General features: G+C 37.7%; 1 protein-coding gene across 1 annotated transcript in view; it reads left to right on the forward strand.

Annotated features, from left to right (window-relative positions):
• Sema3e (semaphorin 3E) overlaps positions 1-22,676 on the forward strand; it is a 118,485-nt gene that overhangs the window by 20,706 nt on the left and 75,103 nt on the right. Inside the window, exons 3-4 of the mRNA XM_036181873.1 lie at positions 4,374-4,433; positions 7,709-7,828. Of these exons, the coding sequence (XP_036037766.1) occupies positions 4,374-4,433; positions 7,709-7,828 (180 nt within the window). The remainder of the gene's footprint in view (positions 1-4,373; positions 4,434-7,708; positions 7,829-22,676) is intronic.

The raw sequence follows: 22,676 nt of genomic DNA on the forward strand, positions 1-22,676 counted from the left end.
TTTTGGTCCACTAAATCTGAGCATTTTACGAAAAGCAAGTTGTTAAATCCTTAATCCTGATATAATTATGAATCTCAATAGGGAGCACAGAAAAAAATGACTTAGTAATTTAATTTATGCTTTGTCTTGTTTTCCTCCTTTGAGATGTGCAAGAATGGTAAATGGCTGTTAATATGCAGTGGGGTGACTGAATTACACGGCAGAGAGATTGTGATAAAGTGATGTGTAGTTAACCTTTTGCTTTTGGGACTCTGTTAGTACAGTGAATTTGGAAGCAACATTATACCCTGTTGTCTAACTGCCTCTAAAAATGTTTGTGCAGAACAAATAACTTAGTTTTATGGCTTCTTTGGATGCTAAACTGTGGAGCCAAACCAAAATATATCCTCACTGCCAAAACAAATGAAGGAAACGATTTTCCTTACTGGCTTGGCAGAGCATTTACACATGATCACTTCAAAAATAGAACTTTTCTATTTTCATGGAAGTCATTTTGCCTTATTTTGTCATCCCAGGTAACTTCCGGCGAGAGTCTTGAGCATGTTAAACTAGTAAAACATGTGATCAAAAACCCTCTAAGCAAAACCAGAACAACAGAACTTTAAGGAAAATTTTCCCACACATCAGACTTTGCTGTAGTGTTTAGGCCAATTCCATCACCCTTTTTCCAGTTAGAGTGGTTTGATCAATTTCACTTTGCCTGATTACAGTGATCCTGCCAATCTTTGAAAGCTTAGGCCATTGTGATTATGCTCAGTATTCCTCCCTGATAAAACTGGGAAATTTTACTTTCCATTTGACCTTGATTGAGGCATTTTCCTGTCTGTGAACTGTGTCACTGAAAGTTCACAACAAGTTCTTTAGCTGGATTGTCCTTATAAAGAATGTGATAAAGGTGCCAATCACCAGACACTGAATACATAGAATGTCTAAACCATGGGTCCAACTGACATTGACAAGCTTTGTTCCTTGTATTCTAATAAGAGAGCTAAAATTAAATATATAAATCATGGTAGTGTTTGTACAAACAAGAACATCATGGGGGATCAAAGTGTGAGAAACAGTGCCTGGTGAAAAGATATCTGAAAAGTTCTGATGAGAATCACTTTGCAAAACACGCTTGCAAGATTAGATTTGTCATCTTCAGATTAATTGCCCTCCCTAGGTTTGTTCTAGGACCAGTGCATGATCTGAAAATTCTAGAAAAGATATTTATTGCTATCACTACCACATAATGCAGTCTCTTTTGTTTGAGCCAAACAGTTAAAGGCCTGAGGTTTGACATGATATTCTAGGCAAGTTAGCCAGTATGGTTTCATAGACTCTGTCAGAAGGCATTAACCCTCCTGGGCCATAGACAAAGAAGTCTTGTTACTCAGAAACAGCAGGCAGCAAGAGCCTCAAATTAAATTCTACAGGGGGAGATGCATAGAAGCCTCAGCAGACACTGCTAGACAGTGGATGTTTTATATTTGAGGAATCGCAAGCTCAGAAAACTTTATCAGTAGTGGGACAAGGAGGCTGTCCGCAAAATGACTAACCTCTGGCCAGAGGGATCTCCTCCTCATTTTCATGATCAGTGAACAAATTTCCCTTTTACCAAGCACAATTTGTGCATGTGTCTTTCCCAGCTATTTGGAAAGATAGTCTGAAATAGAAGTCATCAGGAGATCAGTAGAAATGCTTGGAGATTTACCACCAAAACAGTGTGTTTGGAAATAATCATTATGAAACAATGAGAATATGTGGTATTGTGTTCTCAGAATACAGTTTAAAGAAATCATCATTTTATAATGAAGATAAAATGAGTAACGAAAGATGGCAACATTTTGAAGATTCCACATCTTATAAGTATGTTGAGGATAGAAGGCATTATTCTTGAGTTATTGGTGATCTGTACTCTAATTTGTTCATATCAATAAATGAAGACATAAAAAATAACAGACATCCTTAAATGAGTTTTATTTTGTTTAATATGATTAATATGTATATATTCATATGTTAATCCATATGAATATATGTATACAAAACCTACTTTACCATGTGAATTTAAATAAGATAAAAATCCATAGTAAAGTCATAATTCTCAAGTTGGTAAAACAGATTTTACAAATAATTGTAGAAAATCTCTCAGGGCAATAAGTTTTTTTTTTAATCTAAACACTAGATTGAATAAAGATGATAAATACTGTAGCTTTATTTCCAGGGTCCAGACCATCAACTGCAGCATCACTTCCAGTACACATAACCATCAACACCTTCATGAGATTTCTTGACTCCGATCATAAATACTGCAACTTCACTTGCATCAACACTTTCGTGTGATGTCTTGACTCATTACATATGATCCACTGATGAGTCCATTGTGAAAACCAGGAGCAACAATTTTACGATTCTATGCATATGCTTCAGCTTTTTTACTTTGAAAGTGTTTTTCTTTCCTAGTTCTACTTTTTCCTGTGTCTTCCCTTCTTGTATACCAACATGGTAAACTCATGTGATTTTTGTAAGGTTTAGATGATGTACTTTGAAAAGTAGAGAACACCTGTTGCTTAGTAACTGTCAGCAAGAAACTGTTGGAAGATCAAGACCCAGCAAAAACTCGACCTCACAGTCATTCACATAATAATAAACTTAATCACACAATAAAACACCATGGCCACCATTTTGTAAATTCTCAGCCTGGATTAGGCTGTGTAATGTGTGACTGACAGGAAGAGCCTCTTCTACTTCTGAACTTTTAATGGGGCATCATCTTTTAAAGGAATACTTAAATCTTAAACATACTTGGGATTCAAAGATGAACATCAGATGACAAAAACTAAACTGCTTAGAAGGATGGTGGGTGTCAGGGAGCCAGCCAGCAAGCAGTCAATGAGTATTGGAACAAGACTCCAAACAGTAAGTTGGCAGTAGCTTTGCTATATGAGATATACCCAGTATAGCCTGACTTTTGATTTTCTTTTAGAGGCATCAGAAAACTGGATTTTTAAACAGGAATTCTCATTCTTGATGCTTGCCAACTGTCAAATAAAAAGCAATGTCTAATATTTAGTTTGATAATCCAAATGCTTTTGCAGACAAGTTCTACTTAGAACACATGGAGGGACGATGAGAAATTGAGAGGAGACATAAGAGACATGTGTGCACGTGCATGTATGTGCACACGCACGCACACAAATTGCCTTACTTTCATAGACTTAGTTAAAACAAATAGATGATGAGTTATAATTACATAAATTAGAAATATGTGCACAAAAGCAATACTACCTACTTTAAAAGAATATAAACAAATGTGAAAATGAATCTAGTAACAAGTTACAATAATTGCCTCATATGTAGTAAGTAGGATGGCCAGGATAGAAAGAGAGAAATAATAAATAACTAAAAGGAAAGGCCTTTTCAGGCCACTGATGATGTGCACTGTGACTTACATAGTGTAACCAACCCAAACCTCTGTGCATAAGTTTACAATGTAAAAGGGAAAATAAATTATAATTATTTTGTGCAATTGGTGGCCCCATGTGAATTGGATCTATAGTCTATGCAACAAGAGAAAAGGGGAGGCTGGGAAAAGATAATGATAAATAAAACCATTTAAGAAATAATATCATACAATTGTGAGAAAACTTTTTTTGTTTGCTTTGGTCTCAGGAAAGTGCTAGGTACTGTTAACAAAAGGGAACGTTTATATAGCCTTCTCTTTAAGAAAGAAGCCAACAAACTTGAGACATCAGGACAAATTCTGCAAATCCACGTGGAAACATGAAGGGTAAAACAGTCTTGCTGCATAAGGCAGTACTGAGACAAGGTCTCCTGTAGTCAAGGCTGGCTGCAAATTTGCTGTATAGCCATGGAAAGCTGTAGTGCATCTACGACTTATTACTCAGTGATGCATTTAAGAGTCCTCCATCCTTTCATACTCTCCTGTGGCCCAAACATTATCAGGAGTCCAGAACACCAATTTTCTGTGCTTGGTGGTAAAAACGCAACAGGGACTCAAAGAATCCGAGGAGATGCTTGTCTTGACACCATGAGTAGTCTGGTTCCCCATCAAAATTGGAAGGAAGAGGTTCCAACGTGGAGAGGAACAGGTTCTAGAGTGGCTGGTTCTGCAGGTGAAAGGTGAAATCCCAGGAAGACTAGGGATTACTAAAAAGATTTAGCATAAAGTGGGAGCTCATACCAAAGTTTCTTAATCACACAAATAATTATCTGAAGAAGATAAGTTTTACTTATCTTCTCAGGAGGTAGTACAAAATGGATTGTAAATTGTAAATTGGGTTGTAAAAGAAAATGAAATGGTTTATGAATTTTAGTGAGGTTTACTTCTATATGGAGTTGACATAATGATCCATTATCTTCAATTTCAGATATACTGGCCGAGTACAGCAGCAAAAGTAGAAGAATGCATAATGAAAGGAAAGGACACAGTAAGTACTACTCATTATAGATTAACTACATCACAGATTCTATTCATGGGTACCTAGAAAGATTGAATTACTAAAGTTTTATTTTTCTTCAAAGACGTATACACAATGTTTTTTTTTTATAAAGAGAGAAGATATACCATAAATACATTATTCTATAAAATGAATTTTAATGTAGAGTTGAGAGAAAGCAGGCTACCATCCTGATTGGAGCATGTATTAAAAAAATTCTTGTGTTGTTATTTTGTGTGTGTGGAAGTTCTGCTTACATGTGTGACTGTGCACCACATGCATGCAATGCCCTCTGAGGCCCAAAGAGATCATTGGATCCTCTGAAACTCATGAAGATGAGCCATCTCTCCAATCCCTTGTGGAGCTTTTATTTTGTTATATTTTATTAAACTTGGATTTATAATTTCCTTATACTAATGTTTATCTTCTGATTATTTGGGAAAGAACCACAAATGTAGGTGGTTCTGTTTTTTTCTTAATTTGAAGGGGATAAGAGAAGTCAAATTCTTTAAGAGATTTCATTTCACTTTGGTTAAGTAATTAGAATTGTAGAAACAAAGTGAGGTCACAAATTTGAGGAGTTGGTGCAGGAAAGGAGCTTGGCTCATGTAACAATGCTTCTGGAGTCTTTTTTGGTATTAGAAGAAAAGTCTGTCCCATTTCAACCCAGAGTCCTTGTGGTCCAGGAGTGAGAAGTGCTCTTCTCTACACTGTCCTCCGGTCTCCCTGAGACATGGGTGAGAGGCCTACATGGAATGAGTGGTCCTCCTTCTCTGATGGAAAACATGGCTTGGAGGACAGCCTAGGTCTTTCCTTGAAAGCAAACTTGTCTTTGTTTCTCCTAAGCTAAAAAAATGTAAGTGACTAGCACATTATTAGTAACTCCCAAGTCTCTGTTGCCGCTGGAGTAGAGCCAAGCAATGAGTCAACGCTCTCTCTGCTTTAGTCTGCACTGTGACACTGAGAATCGAGACTCTCAGCCCATGTCAGTCTAAGCTCAGCTGAGTCAAAATGTGGTCTAATTGGTTCTAAGAAGTGACAGTATGTCAATAGAGGAAAGCAGGTGCGTCCAGCCATGGGAGGACAGAAAATTTTCACCTTGTCTGCATGGACAGATTCTATTCACTGTGTGGATCCCACACAGAGTGAAATGTTACATACGCAGGAGTTGAATGGATGGATCTGTGAACCCTGAACCATATACTCAGGAATGCAGTCCTCACTGTTCCCAAGGGGCTTAGTATCCTGGGAGACTGCATGGCAAAGTCAATCTTCTGGTCTTTCTATCCCAGGAAGTTTGTAAGAGAACTTAAAGGAGAAATCTTAATGTGTTCATTTCATCACTGTTGTGTACATTATTTTAAAGGTATCTTTAGGACTAAGAGAGGGTAATATTACTCTTGTAATTTATTTCGATGAAATAGCAATGTCTAATTTGATAAGAGGATGTTTTCAAAAATTGATTTGGCTAATTTAGGTTTGAAGCAATTTGAGAGTGAGTATATAAGTGTGTGTGAGAGTGTATATGGATGAAGATGATGAGTCTACCGGAATGGAGTTAGCAGGCCAGTGGCACGTGTGTGTGTGTGTGTGTGTGTGTGTGTGTGTGTGTGTGTGTTACAGCAGTTATTGAAAATATAGGCTATGAATTTTAAAGAGAGTATGAAGGGATATAAGAGATGGTTTGAAGGGAGTAACAGAAATGTAGAAATGTAATTATCTTATATGTCAAAAAACAAAAGAAATAATTTTCAAAAATGATGTGGCAAGAGAGCAGAAATTGGCCATCTGGGAAGAGGGCCACTTGCAAGAGAGCATGAGGGGACAAGAAAGCAGAGGTAGTGTCAGCAGAGAAAAGCAAGTGCTTCCAGGATATGAAGACAGAAAAACTTCATATCTACACAGTCACATTCTACCATAACCTTGCAAATTTATAAAGAAAACCGGGCGGTGGTGGCACACGCCTTTAATCCTAGCACTAGGGAGGCAGAGGCAGTCGGATCTCTGTGAGTTCGAGGCCAGCCTGGAAAGGCGCAAAGCTACACAGAGAAACCCTGGCTGGAAAAACAAACAAACAAACAAAAATCATTTTGTTCAAATGAGCACACTTTTAAAAAGTAAAATATAGTTTTAATTATGACAAATTCATTGAAATTCTGGTAAGTTTTCTCATTCTCATAAATCTATGCATTAATGCAAATCAAAAGGAACTAGTGAATTAGTGAAAAGTGGGAGGACATAGCAGGCAAGTTCTGTGTGTCAGGCTCCGTGCTTGACTTATGAGTATAACAATGAATGAGTTAATATCTTCTCTGTCAACTGGAAATTAAACTAGTGTTGCGCGATAAGAACTCCCAGGAAATGGCCTGTAGCCCGCCCTTGTGAACACAGGTTATGGAATGAAGTGCACATGCAGTGCCTCATTACCTGTGCCCTCTTTGCTTCTAATCCTGCAGACCTGAGGGTTGGCACCAGTTGGCACAAAATTAAATATATTTAATTACCATCCTTTACAGACAGTAACTTTTTGCAGCAGAAACCTCAGAACATTTGACAATCAAATGTTGTCTCTAGTGGTTAGTTTCATATATTTTTTAAAAAATCTTCCTCAAATCACATTTTATGTGAATTTATGATTTTGAGGTTATGGGCACTATTTTGCCTACTGAAACTCTGTAGTGCCAAAGAAGACTTCTGTGTCTGAGGATGTAGCTGTCTAATTCTTTCAGTAAATTTTAGATTCTCGATTTCAATGCTTACTTTAAAGTAGTATGGCTTTGGGTATTGTGGAGCAATCTGTGTCAGAATTACTTGTTTGAATGTTAAAAACTTTCAACTATAAAAACCTTCTGTAATTCCCTACTGTCTACCTCATATGGTTCCTTAAGAATAATGACCCTTTTCTAATTGTATGCTGGTTCATTGTTTATCCTGTTCTGAAAAAACGGCAACACTGGAATACTTTAATTACATGGGGAGTATATTGGATGCAAATCATTATGATTGAATACATTTGTGAGAATACTGTAAAGTGATTTACAGAATTATGACAATTATGCAAAGTAGTTCACATATCACTGCTCATTAAAACACGTGTCCCTCACTCCAGCTACTTTCTTCCAGGTCCTCAACTTCTTCATTCCATTCTCTTCCCCTTTTCCTCCCAATCCAGACTCCTTTCCCGGGATTGAGGGACTACAAAGATCAAAGGTAGGTAAACATTTGTTTCCTTCTAACCACATGTGTCCTTTGTGATTCCATTTTAGAGCGAGTGTGCCAATTATGTTCGGGTTCTGCATCACTACAACAGGACACACCTTCTGACCTGTGCTACTGGAGCCTTTGACCCACTTTGTGCCTTCGTCAGAGTCGGGTACCGTTCAGAGGTAAGGAGTGTGGTATAAAGGAAAGATCGTGCTACTTCCTCCAGACAGACAAAATCATTTGAGCTGTGTTTATTTAATGTACTTGAGAGAGGAATGGCCTCCTCCAGTGTCGTTCAAGCCCTCTCAGCTCTCAATCTTTGTGTAATTAACATTGTGTATATATTCACCGAGCAATTTTATTTCCTCATTTGTCTGCTTAAAACAGCTTTTACAACATCAAAGTGTGTTGTCTATTATGCTCTAATATATATTTTACTTATGAATTCACCAAACTAGAACATATAGTTACATGTATGCATATAAACAGATTAAGAAACAGATCCATATCAACAAAGATAGATACAATTTATATAAATAAAAATTACATTCTGTACTTCACAAAAAAAATGTAAAGCTTTTTGATTTTATAATTATGTTCTTTCCAGCCAGATGAGGTGACAATCACAACAAAGGGAAAGATTTCAAAGTAATAGGAGATAAATTGCAGGGTGAGAAAGCTGCGCATCTTTTCACCTAACCGAACTACATTAGGCAATACAGTGGTATATAGCAATGACTGTACATCCCACTCCTACTTTTAACAAGCTAATTTTGCCAACAGGGAGACTCACAGGTTAATCATCATAACTGGTTCCTGCAAGTGGAGTGAACCCTTGACTCTCCTTTAGCTTGCACATACTTTGTTGCATTCAGCAGTGTGCAAAACAATATTCTGATTTCTGGAATGACTGCTTTTCATTTAGATGAGAAGGATAACTGAATATACATATTCCTTGACTTTTTTCAGTGCTTATGTATCTATATATGGCTTTTGATATTTACAGACCATTTATGAAAATGTAGCAGTGACTATAAAATGCATCTCACGACCATATAATAAAGCATACCATTTATTTATGCTAACACTTCTTGCAGATAGTCCTTGCACTAGTTAATACTAAGGTGCAAATACAATTAGCAACATCGAAGCGCTTCGCTGCTGCCCCCAGAGACTGCCCCAGACTGAGGTACGTTAGTTGTTAACTACCCTTGCAGGAAGAAGTTTTAATTAGCATGTTTTAAAAATTAAATCTCCCATACTTGTAAATTAAATATAAGTATGACATACAAACATATCTCAGTGCACTGCTTGAAATATCGTAGAGAAAGGACGCAAGGGATGGGACTGAAGAACGTTAGACAGAGATGTAGAAGAAGGCGCGTCAGGCTAGTGCCAGGACAGGGTACATAATCGCACAGCGGAAAGCCTGCAACCTGTTTACAAGCAGACATACGAACAGCCAGAATACATACAGCTTCTGGGTATAACTAACTGCTAGCCATGTAGCCTCTCTGCTTTTGTTTATTCAGTGACATCTCTGAGCAGGGCATCCTGGATTAGGACTGTTCTCTTAACCTTTTCAGTATTTTCAGATGCTTTCTTAGTTCTATTTTTCTGTTCTTTTAATTTCTATTAAACTTCACTAGTTCTTTGAGACTTTGACACAATGTACTCCAACTCTTCCTTGTCCCCATCCATCTAACTTCATGTCATTAAAACAACAACAACAAAAACAAACAAAAATGCAAAACAAAACAAAAATTCACCAAGACCAGTTTGTGTTGCCCAAATACTCTTGGATATATGTCACTTAAATAAAATGGACTGACCCTTTCTCAGCAGATAGCTCCAAGGTGAGGAATGGGATTCTGTGGCCACTTCCCCTCTCCATGCTGGGACTTGGTCTAGCCTGGGCTTGCACAGGTCTTGTGCATGCTGTCACAGCCACCATGAGTCCACACGTGCAGCTGCCCTGTTGTGTCAAGAGACCCTTTTCTTTGTCATTCACAGCCTCTGGCTCTTACGTTCTTTCTGTCTTCTGCAAAGATTTCTGGACAGTGGGTGGAAGATGTGTGCTGTATGTGTTCCACTTAGGAGGGAACAGTCTATAGTGTTATTTTCTAAACCTTGGCTGTTGTGGGTCTCTGTGTCTAATTATTTTCTTAATGTAAATATGACTTCATTCACATCAATTCTAATTTGTTTGAAATGACTTTATCTTTCAAAGTCGTATATGTTTCTTTGTTTTAAGCAGGTCACCTGAAGTGTACCTCTAAGTGCAGAGGTCTTTGGCAAAAACATAGTTATATTTCTTATGATAGCAAGACATGGGGTTTAGGTATCACATAGGTTTATGTCCTACAAAATGTTTCTTTGAGTAGCATTGCTGCTCCATCCTTGTGTCTTTGCTGCAGAGGCTCTGGCGTGGATAAATACTTGTTTGTTTTCTAGGTATGATCTCACAGGTCGCTAGCTCAGTTCACTTTTATTCACTCTCCTTCTCTCCTTCTACCACTGTGAGGATTCTAGGAATTGAAATCCAGTGATCATTCTGTGTTAATGTCCAATGCATCCAAGTAGTCTTTGTAAAAGTTTTTCCCTTGTTTTAATAACCATGAGAAATGTATTCCAATACAAATCACAATTGTATTAACAAAACAGAAGCATTATGTAGTTAAGCTGAATATGCATAGCATTGAATATCTGGTGTCATGCAGCTCAGTATGAAAACTACATCTCATAAGAGGAATCTGTAGCCCCATGACAATCAGAGCAGTGAGAGATCTACTCCCAAAGCACCATATGGAATCTTGGAGCAGTATTTGAGGAAATGAAAAGTTACCAATTATCATAGTCAAGGAAAATACTTTAATGAAAAAGCTCATAGGGAATCACTATGGGATGTGTTTGCAAATACTTAACTATGTGACATGAGAACAGCAAGAATTAATGCTGAGGAAACCTGATGGATGGATGGCCTCAATACTGCACAGTGGTACTTGAAAATTTTCTGAAGAAATGGAGAAGATGAAATTTTCAGCAGAGTGCTTGGATGACATGACATTAATTTGGATTAATTCAAGCAGGAAAAAAATGAAGGGCAGAGAGGCATTTGAGGAGCCTATCATAAGCATCATGGGAGATCAGAGGGTGTTTCACAGCATTGTAATAGCAGAGAAGGATGTGTGGTGCTTACGTGAGAAACTCCTCACCAGCAGACTGTAGAGAACTTAGCATTTTTATACAGATGTTGCAGATGAACAGGAACTAGAAGCAGTTCCAGTTGTATGTCTTGTCAATCGGGGAGAGATGCAGCCTTTGACATAGAAACACTCGACTGTGCAGATGGTAGATTTTTTGAGGCCAACACAAATAAATGCTCAGAATTTCTTATTTTTATCATCTTATTCTCATTTACAGTCATGAAAAATTAAGTTTTGGGCAAGATGGAGTCATTAACACAGGTTAAATATTGAATTCTCTAGGGACAAATGGTGGGTTTCCCCAAATCTCTACTATCCACCTCTCACTTGCAGAATGTCTCAGGTATATCTATGAAACACAGAATAAGTAAAGATTTGGTATAATTAGGTTGGTATAGATTCATACTCATACAAGAGAAAGGAAGATCAATCTTAATATTACTTATTCTGTGATTCTTTGTTTATCCCTTTCTTGGACACTTTTTTTTTCCCTACATTGGGACTTTATTTATTTATTTAATTTAATTTAATTTAATTTAATTTAATTTAATTTAATTTAATTTAATTTTACAGATCAGCCATCGGTTCCCCTGTCCTCCCACATCCCGCCACGGCTCTGCCTTCCCATCTCCTCCAGGGCAGACTCCCCTGGGGATTCAGCTCAACCTGATAGATTCAGTCCAGGCAGGTCCAGTCCCCTCCTTCCAAGCTGAGCAAAGTATCCCCACATAAGCTCCAGGTTCCAAACAGCCAGCTCATGCGCTAAGGACAGGTCCAGGTCCCACTGCCTGGGTGCTTCCCAAACAGTTCAAGCTATTCAACTGTCTCACTTATCCAGAGGGTCTGATCCAGTTGGGGGCTCCTCAGCTATTGGTTCATAGTTCATGTGTTTCTATTAGTTTGGCTATTTGTTCCTGTGCTTTTTCCAATCTTGGTCTCAACAATTCACACTCTTACAATCCCTCCTCTTTCAGAACAGAAAGGGAAAACAAGGAATAAGAGACCATGATAAATGAAGACCACATGAGAATAGGAAAAAGCAAAGTGCTAGAGAGGTCCCCAGAAATCCACAAAGATACCTCCACTGTAGACTACTGGCAATGGTCGAGAGAAAGCTCGAACTGACCTAGTCTAGAGATCGGATGGCCAAACACCCTAACTGTCGTGCTAGAACTCTCATCCAATAACTGATGGAAGTGGATGCAGAGATCCTCATCAGGCCCCAGATGGAGCTCCTGGACATGTTATTTTAAACTCCAGAAGCAGCTTCTTGGAGTGATATGGACTTGATAACTTGGAGTCTCATGGGACTTCATCCTACCCCCAAATCCCTTGCAGTCATTTGGAGACTGATTCAACAAAAGTGCCAAGAGTTCCAGCTCTTTCTAAGAGGGTGTTTCTCTGTCAGGAAGCCCTGGGCATCCCAGTGTCTTTTCTCTGCTCCTGCTGTAATTTATGGGTATGAGAAGTCCTTGCATGTAGGTAGCATTTGGAGGCAATTGTGATAGGTGTTGTTGAAACTGATTGTGCTTTCCTGGCTGCTGGCTCTGCTGTTGCAGGGAATTTATAGAGACTAGAATGCATGCCTCTATACAAATATAATATATTACATAAACCACACATGTATGTCCATATCTAATTTATTCACAACTCAAGGAAAATAAAAACTATGCAGTAAATGTAGAGATTCATGCAATAAAAAAACATAACTCCTGATATAAAACATGAATTTATGTGTAAGTGGCAAGAGCCTTGCCATTCTAGGAAAATTAAAATGGCTTTCAAAATCTAAAGGCTCTCTTAGGACAGTGTTTTTTAGTACAATAGTGTTAGTATATGCCTACTGGTATGAGCTTTCTAATTTACATAACAAATTATTAAAACTGCAGGCACTTGTGAAAACACGTGTATTTATTCTATAGTTTCATGGACCAGGTCTCTTTGCTCAGGTCTCCCAGGCTGAAATGAAGGTGTTACCCAGGTTCTGGATTCGTTGGTCATGTTTGTGTTGATGTTGGCATAATTTGATTTTAAGTTCTAAGACTGAAGTCTGTATCCTTTTGATGGCTGTCCTCACCCTAGAGAGGCCATAGCAGTTCCTTTATGAACAGGTTTTTATATAGCCTGGGAGGGTCAGTAGGAAGAAGTCATGTAACGAGACTTATTCAAAGGGCTGATTTTTTCATCTACTCTGCAATAGGAAATAATAATATCCCTCCCTGAGATTCCCATCCATTTCATAGGACCCACCCACCACACCCACAGGAAGGGGATTTCCCAGGGAGTTCTTACCTGGGATTGGAAATCCTGACTGCCATTGGCAATGTTCCCATCTTACACCTGTTCTTTTCATCTTTTGTGGACAAAGAGAAGGTTTGATTAATGCAAATGCCTTTAAAGTTTCTGGGGAAAATAGGCAAAGAAACATAATGAAAGGCTTGAAAAGAAGTAATTCTGTTCTGAACTTTATTTAGAGGGTTTGTTGTTTTGTTTTTGTTTTTTAATGGGAAGCTTAATAATTCCTTACAAGTTCAATGAAGGCTATGGAATGACTATATGGGCCATCTCCAGAATCTGTATATCCAAATATGGAAAAAATTGATTGTCCTTGAAGACATATGTTTTTAAATGTAGACTGCTGTCATGTTTTATAAGTATAGAGTATATTTTTTCAGTGTAATTTTATTTAAAGTATATTTATATCACTTTTTAAATATGCAGACTAAATTAGTCATGCAAATGTATTTTGCACCAAAGAAAATTAAAAATGAACTGTAGGAATTTCAGCATGAGATTTTGATATATTTCTCCTCCTGTGAAGAACAGCAGCTCAGTATTTAAGTTTGGATGTTATTGGCTTTGCAATCATCAGGGCTGGATGTCTACCTCCAGAAGAGTACAAATATATTGGAAAATATGTTAGGGACAGTCCCCAAGTAACACTCTTGCCAGCGTGCATTTGAACCTTGTAGACTGTAAATGATTTTTCCCCTAGTTGTGTATAGACTTTCTAAGGATTCATGTGTTTTAAATATTATCCTGCATTTCTCCTAATGTTGGAAACTCAATTTTAATGGAGACTGGAAGAATGTGTATCCAAAACATTTGTAAAACATGTGCCTTATAAATATATACTTTTTTTTGTTTGCTTGTTTGTTTATTGCTATGTGGCCCAGGTTAGTCTAGAACTTATGACCCTCAGCCTCCCAAGGTCTAGGTTTGCAAACATTTGGCATCCTGGGTAGCAGTATGTTTTTTTTAAATTCAGTTTGTTTTTCTCACTGGTGTTTCAATAATGATTGTTTTCTTAATATATTAGTCTTTCTTTTCTGTTTATAATACACAGTAAGAACCCTATTGCAATATTAAAACAATATCATAACATTTAAATTTTCAAAAGTTGTCCATTAGCATTATTTATCTGAAGCAAGTATTTTATTTTAAACAACTGAAGTCAGTATAGTCATGTACTTAATATTCTTTGCATTTTACAAAGAAATACACCCATCTTGATTTAACAAAGTATTGTTTCTAAACCTACAAAACAGTAGATTCCAAATTTATTCTTTTGATATGTTTCAGTTAAAACTATTTACTTTTGAGATATTTTGAGATAAAATTTTCAATAACAGGGTAAAGTAAAGTTATGGAATTAAACATAGCCTGTAAATTTTTATATTCATTAGCTATCAGCACGTAATAGTTCCATGAAAATATGCACTTGTATTTAACAACATTTATACATGTGTATAACATTTATAATTTTTAGATTTTAAGCTATCATTTATTTAACCAAAAATATCCAAATTATAATTTATACCAAAATTGTTTATCTGGTGATACATGTATATAAAATGGAAATTTTTGTTTATTTTAGATGGTATATGGGAATGGTCTGTTAATTTAAAGTGTTCATATTTTCTTATGTTTTTCTTTCAAATAAGTGACAGAAATGTAAAGGAGTATTATTTTTGGACTCATATTTTATTTTTGAGATCAATGAAATTTTTGTTCTCAAATGTAGATGGTATCTGTGTGTTATGTATTTCCTTGCCTAGAAAATGTAATAGAGCTTAAGGGCAATGAAAATGGTGATCATTTGATGATATATTTTTAAGGTGGACTGTGCTATACATTGGAATAGATATTAAATGTAGAAAAGAAAAATACAGTAAAATAGCAGCCATTAAATATAAATGCTCTATGTTTACTTTTTTAAAAAGAAGACTAATTTTTTTTTTGTGTAGTCTATTCCAAATCTCAGCATATCCATATAATTAGTTATAAGTTACAATTGTGTAGCTAAAGTTTTTCTGTGTCCTACCTGGCCCGTGGTCAAGACAAATCTCTCTCGCCTTCCAGTCCTGCAGCTGCTCAGACCCAAATAAACATTCATAGGCTAATATTATTTAAAACTGCTTGGCCATTAGCTCAGGCCTACCACTGACTAGCTCTTACACTTAAACTCATCCCATTTCTATTAATCTAGATATTGCCACGTGTTCCATGGCTTTACCTGTGTGGCAGTACATGCTGCTCCCTGGACAGTGGGCTGTCACACAGCCTTCCACTTTCCAGAATTCTATTCTCTGTTTGTCCTGCCTGGCTACTGGCCAATCAGCACTTTATTTATTAGCCAATCAGAGCAACATATTCACAGCATACAGAGTGATATCCACAGCACAATTGAAAGACTTAAACAGTAGCCATTATTTTAAGAGAAATTGTACATCTTCTCTATTGGGATATCAGTTAATCCTCCTATATTGTTTCAGTTGATCTTTTCACATAAAAATCACAAGTCTTAATTCATTTAAAGGTAAATAGAGCATAAGTGAAACTTATACCCTTTATTTTTGTGGTTTTTTAAAATCCACAGACTTGTGTTAAAATGACTCAGAAGAGGTTGTTCCTCAAGGCCTTCAGCTCCCGCCAGTCTTACCAGTGGAAAGCTAGGGGAAGGAAACCCGTGCCCCCTGCTAGGTTTTTGCCTGTGAATGATAGTCTTTTCATTGGGAAGGCAATCCCACTTTTAACATCTCGGTATGTGTGGCAGTCAGTATGAAACCACACTCTGTACAATGAGTCTCTGCACTGAGATCTCAAAGAGAAAGAGATTGGTGCCTGGGCTGCTCAACAGCCTTCCTGTTGGTCACTGGCAAAGTCCAAAGGAGGCTTAGCTGAACCAGAACTGTAGTTAATTAAAGAACGAGCAGGCATATTCCCCAGGAAACAGTAGGCTCTGTTGCAAGAGTTTTTTAACCTAAAAAAAAAAAAAATGAATGTTCCAGCAATCCAGTGGAAGGGAGAGAAGAGGGATTCTATGAGCAAGGGGCATCCAGATTATGATAGGGAAACCTACAGAGACAACCAAACCAAACTAGTGGAAACTAATGAAATTGAGATCAACAGCTGTGGAGCTTGCATGGGACTGGACTAGGCCCTCTGCGTAGTGAGACAGCTGTGTAGCAAGAATGCTTATGGCCCCTGGCATAGGATCAGGATCCATCCCTGGTGCATGGGCAGGCCTTTGGGAGCCACTTCTATGATGGGACACCTCAAACAGCCTTGAGGTAGGGGAAGGGGCGGGGACCTGCCTCTTCTAAATGGACCTCCCCATGGCAAACCTTACCTTCTTGTAGGAGGGAGTGGAGGTGGGTTGGGAGGGGGAAGCTGGAGAGGTGGAAGGAAGGAAGAGGGGGATCTTTAGTATGTAAAAATGAATAAAAATTTTTCTTAATAAAAAGTAGACAAAATAAATAAGTAAATAATTCCATGGCATTTGAAAATAATAATTTTAAAAAATCTAAAGAAATGGATGCATAGAAAGAATCAATGAAACCATGAAAGTGCACTAGTACCATTCTATGCTCATCCCTCCCGGGAATGTGCGAGCAACACACACACACACACACACACACACACACACACACACCACACACACACACACACACACACACACACACACACACACACACACGAGGTATATTTCTATTTCAGTCATTTAAATGGGTGCCTACTATTTCATGGAATGCATAGACTAGGATGTACTTAACTTTGTGATTTATTCCTGAACTATGAATCCCAAGGTGACAGTGAACCGGGGGAAGAGTGGTGCTTGTGTGGTTGGTTGGGCATCTAAAGGGCAGTGAGTGCTCATGGCTGCTGCCCAGCGAGCATTTGTGTCTCTTTCATTTGATCGGACTTTATACGATGGCGGCCATATGCCTAATTCAGCTCACAGATGTGCTCTGGTTGCCCCAGCCAGCATTTCTTGTTTGTTTTCTTTTAGAGAGCTTACATTAAAAAACCGGTTGGGTTCACACAGTAAATTGTGATTTCCACTGGACCCACATGAAAAGATCAGCGGGAGCCCGGTACTTGTCGCCACACTCCCCACACAGATGCCCGTGCTTAACAATGTCCCAATAGTCCACGGTCTCCATCACTCCTGCCCACAATAAAGGCTTACACCAGCCTGGCTGCCAGTTTTCTTCTCCACCTGGTTCTGACTGGCATTGGCATTTGTGACTTAAGCTCTAGAGGATAATAAACTCTAAAACCCAAAGCACTTGCTGATATAGTAGTTAGCAGGTAACTAAGGCACAAATGAGTGAGCGAATGAACGATAGTGACCATGTTTTCATACCTGGATAACAACGCCGTATTTGTAAGAAGTTCAAATTTAGAAAGTTCTGTTTACTTAATAAACAAAGTTTCAGTTAATTTCGGTGGATTGTTTCGCTTTGATTTTGGTATTGCCTTATTTGGAAAAATTGGCTGAAGTATATATAAAATATAAAAAAGTAAAAATAAAATATGAATCTTGTCAATTTTTTTTTCTTATGTAGAGTTTGTCTTACTCTTGGAAAGCTTTGGTAGTCACATAATAAACATTTATTTATTTCATTTCATTTCAGTCTTCAGAATATAAATTTATAAACCACAAAGAACCGAAACAATCGTTAAGTGACTTGCTAAATGCGTGAATAAAAGGATGCAGATTCTTTATAAAGTCCCTATGCACAGTTTTCAAAATTTGAATATATCTATGCAACCAGCATGTAACCAGGAAGTAAATACCCAGTGCCGCACAGTGTCACACCCCTTTCATGCACCATCCCCACAAGGGACGTTCTGACTCTATCAGCTAGTGGCTTGCTGCTTTTAGAGTGCAGCATGGACAAATTATATAGCATGTACTCTTGAGTTCAGCCTCTTTCACTCAATAATATGCTGTGATTTGTTCACACTTTATAATACTAGTCACATGCTATTACTGTACAACATTGTTCTTTCCTTTTATTGGATATGCCTCAACTCATTTTCCCTTCCTGTTCCGGACCTTGAGGGTCACTGACAGTTGTGCTATCATCTTGCCGCTAAGGCATTCTTGTCTTTGTGGTTAGTTGTTCTTGCTAAGTCTGTTCTAGGAGTACAGTTGCCTGCACGCAGCTTCAGTGAAGACCAGTAGATGACTTTCAGGCATGGTACACTCACTGTCAGTTTTCAGTCAGTTGTACACTCACAGTGGTGGTTATGTGTTCTCTTCTCTCCATACCCCACAGACGTGCTTAGTATTCCCGCTTTATTCTCAACATGTTGATGGGTTTCTAATGATATTAGATTGTGATTTTAATTTTCGATGACGGAGAAAGACAGGCACATTGTACAATGCTAAAGTTTAGGATGGTTTTAGACATTTTTCAAGACTTGAGTTTATTGACTAAGGGCTGTTTGATATTTACCAGATAACATTGTTGGGGACATAGTTATGGAACAGCAAATGTAGACTATCCAGTGCTGTGTCCAGTATACAGGAAGTACTCTGTGGAATTTGCTTCTTATCACAAGTGCTCTCATTTGCCTTTAAAACAGAGGTAAAATTTAGGTGAAGAGTCTACTAAAAATGTGATGGGGGTAATGAAAGTGAGAGACAGGTTGATACAGAAGGCATTTCTGGGAATGTAGTAACTGGGAGTTGAAATAAACACAGTGTTGGGTTGGTTAGAGGGCACCTGCTTCCAAGTGGGACAACCTGACATAAGTCCCTGGTATCCACACAGTGAAAAGACACAACTGACTCCTACAGGTTGTCTTCTAATCACCACATACATGCATTGGTGTGCACACACATACACACATGTACACACACACACATAAATAAATGAGTAAACATAGAAATGTAAAGAAAAATTAAGGCAACAGTATTTTCGGTCATGGTATTTGATAGCTTCACTATAGATGTAAGTTCAGAATAACCTGTGTTATGCAGTTCTGTGTGTAACTTTAGAATTTACAGACATGTGAGCTCCAGTGAAAGTATCTTTGTGTGGTAAAATACATCAAAAGGGTCTCTTTAAGTCATAGGTATATTATAAGGATGCAATAATCCTGTCTTTGGAGCATCAGTGCTTCTAATTACATTTCTAAATGTATATAAAAACCAATGCAATCACGAAACATGAATATTTAAAATCACTTATTTTTTAGTGATTAGTATAGTAGTAACTTATTTTGAAGTGGGCATCCTGTTTAACCTTTCCATTCTTACTATTTCATATATAGTAGTGTTTTGTTCTTTATAAGAGGACATGTGATTGTGTAGACAGTAGATACTGTGCAATACTTGCACTGTGCAAAGAAACAGAAGAAACTTTCTACATGTGACACCAGTTGCTCATGCCAAGGGCTCACTTCACTGTTTATAACTTTTCTACTTTGTAGTAAATACTATGCCAATATGGTAACTTCATTTCACAAAGCATATTGCAGTGGAGACTTTGTCTTAGCTATATTACCTTATCATGGAAATGTAGATAAATTCAGATTTTAAGTAGACTCAGTAAAAAAGTAAATCTTAAGATATGAGAACTCTCTGTTGAAATGTTTTGAATTCACTTGAAATCAGCAATTATCAAGGAGACACATGCTATCCTGGGGAAACTTTCTTTATATATTCAGTTAGAAATTTGAATACTCTCAGGTAGATGAGTACTACTGGTCCTTACCACCAACTTGACTCTTCTTAGAGTAGTCAGATAAAGGTTCTAAGTAGGACCACACCCTGAGTGATAAATGTTAGACATGGTTTAGAAAAGATGTGCATAGAGGAAAAGTTGATGCCCTAATTAGATATCTGCATAACTAAAATGATTTGCTTATTCCACAATAGCATGCAGAATTTTGTCAGGTAATTTTTTCTCGAATGGAAAGTGAAGCCCATTTTAAATGTAACTGAACTCTGATCTTATTCACTTGCTGTGTCAAGTCTCACAATTTCACATCGATATGGCTCTGTGGATGTTATTTGTGGTGTTTGCACTGAAGAGAAGTGGATGAACTTAAAGACACTTCAAAGGTCTTGGAATAACCTCATTCACCTGTTGCAGGGACAAGCGTTAGCTGTCAGGCATTTATGTCATTATTACTGTACACTGTACTGAACTGACTTCTTTTCCACCTCTGGGCACTCATGTCATCAGTGGGCGCCCAGGAGAACAGGTTTATCTTCATTTTGCATCTTGCTCTCCTTTTTTGAATTTAGAATGAATAAAGAGGCTGTTATGTTCCTTGTTCTCTTAAGCCCAGCAACAACCTCATTTATCTCTAAAATTAAAATGTTAAACATGGTTTCATGTTTCTATCCAGATTCTCATGCATTTGGTATAATTGGTGAATTGGCATTCTAGGCTGATTATTTATCATGCACAAATTCAGTTTTCTTTCTTAAATAAAACTTTATGTCCTAAAGTGTAAGGGAATGATAACAGTGGGTCCTAACAAATTTCATTCTGAATTAAAAGGCATTGGTCTAATTACCACTCTTCTATTCAGTGGCAGTAGATCAATGCAGTAGAAAAATAGAGGCTCTGGGACTGAAAAGATGCAATTCAGTTCAGGATTCTGTTACCCACCCATTGTTGACACATGACCTAATGTGGCTAAGCGTCACTTACCTTCTGTGCAGTCTGAAGCTACTTTTTAGTGCCTGACATGCATGAATTCTGAGGTTTCATATGGGAAACTATCGTGTTGAAGCTGGCATGTATTAAATATTCATGAGAGGTTAATTCATTTTCTATGTTGTCTCCAGTGTTGCTTACACAGATATTAATTTTGAGCACTTGAATATATTCCTACTTCCCAAAACAAGTACTGAGGAGGCAGAGACAGGTGAATCCTGGAAGCTCACTGGCCAGCCAGTCGAGTAGATCCAGGGACAGTGAGAGACCCTGCTTCAAGACATAAGGTAGAAATTACAGAGGAAGACATTCAAAGTCAATGTCTGGCTTGGATGCATGTATGCAAGTACTTGTGAACAAGTGTACCTTAGTGGGGCAGGGGGTACATAACATAAAATCTGCAACTTCCTTCTGTTTGCCACAACTAAATGTAAATTCTTGAGGCAGCATGTTTCTTTTTTCAGAAAAAAAAATAAACCCACACATTCTTCAAGATTATCTATTCTATGCATGTCCTTGGTCGTGTCTTTAAATTTCTTCTACTCGAATCCACCAGGTATCTTTTCTATTACTTTTATTTCTCTTCTCTCTTCCTATAAATATATTGCTTTGTTTATTGTTTGATAATTTCCTATGTGCATACAATGTATTTTGATCAAATCTATCCCCCACTACCTTCTCTCCAATTCCCTCCATCATCCTCCAACCAAATTTCATATAGTTTTCAAAACAAAACAAAGCAAGAACAGAGAGCCTTCTTAGTGCTCAGTATGTGTGTTGTACGTAACTATCTACTGGAACATGGATTGCTTTGCTGGGGCCACATTTCTGAAGAAAACTGACTTACTTTCCCCCAACTGCCACCATGGCCAATAGCTCCCCAGCTAGGGGTGGGAGTTTGTGAGCCCCTCCTCCCCTCTGTGAAGATTTTGGCTGGCTTCATCTTGTGTAGGTCTTAATACCTATGGACACAGATTCTAGGAGTTTATGTGTTCAGTGGCCTTATCATCTCTGGAAACACTCTCTAAAGGAGCAGTGTTTTCATCCACCACCTCTGGTCCCTACAATCTTTCCACACCCTCTTCCACAATGACCCTTGCTTGGGCCCACTGAATCTGACTGCCAACCCATCTCTCTTTTCTTTATCATGTCAGAATCATTATTGTCCTGGACTGTTCCATCAGCTTGATACACTTTAACCTACACTATTTCTGATGTCAAATTCACCTGCTAATGAGTAAGTCTCTTCACATATTCAGGACTTGCTGTTGTGGCCTGGGTGGAAGAAATGAAAATGCTTGTCTCACACAGGCATGTTCCAACCTGGTTGCCCTGCAACTCCTCAGTCTCTTTCCCTCCTGCTTGTTAATCTCGTCTTACTGTTTGGCTAGGTGGGCAACCTGTATTTCTTGATGCTTCTCTAACCCCTCATCTCCATTTATAGTGAAATGACTTATTTCTTCTTCTAGGCTATCTTATGTGTGGTTAAGATACTTGTGAATAAGAACTACCTTTTAGTAGGTGTATGAGTTTGGATATCTTTGTTAATAAATCTGAAACTGTGAAACTTTATTTGTAAACCCACGATAAAATTGCCTGTCTTGTTTTAATAACAATAAAGTAAATAAAATCTTAGCATACAGACAGAAAGTATTCCTAATATTGAATCTTAACAAACTGGTGTTTTAATTTCTTCATTAAAGCATCTTAGAATACTACCACTCTTTTCAAGCCAAACCACCCAACCTTAGGGCCAGAAATAGCCTCTAATTGTTATTGTTCACATGACAGTTTTATTTAAATAATACTTTATCTTGGGAGCTGTTTACATGGAGGCCTTGTAACATTGTAACATTTTA

Source organism: Onychomys torridus, chromosome 3 (genome assembly GCF_903995425.1).
Source record: "Onychomys torridus chromosome 3, mOncTor1.1, whole genome shotgun sequence".
In the NCBI taxonomy this organism is placed as follows: Eukaryota; Metazoa; Chordata; class Mammalia; order Rodentia; family Cricetidae; genus Onychomys; species Onychomys torridus.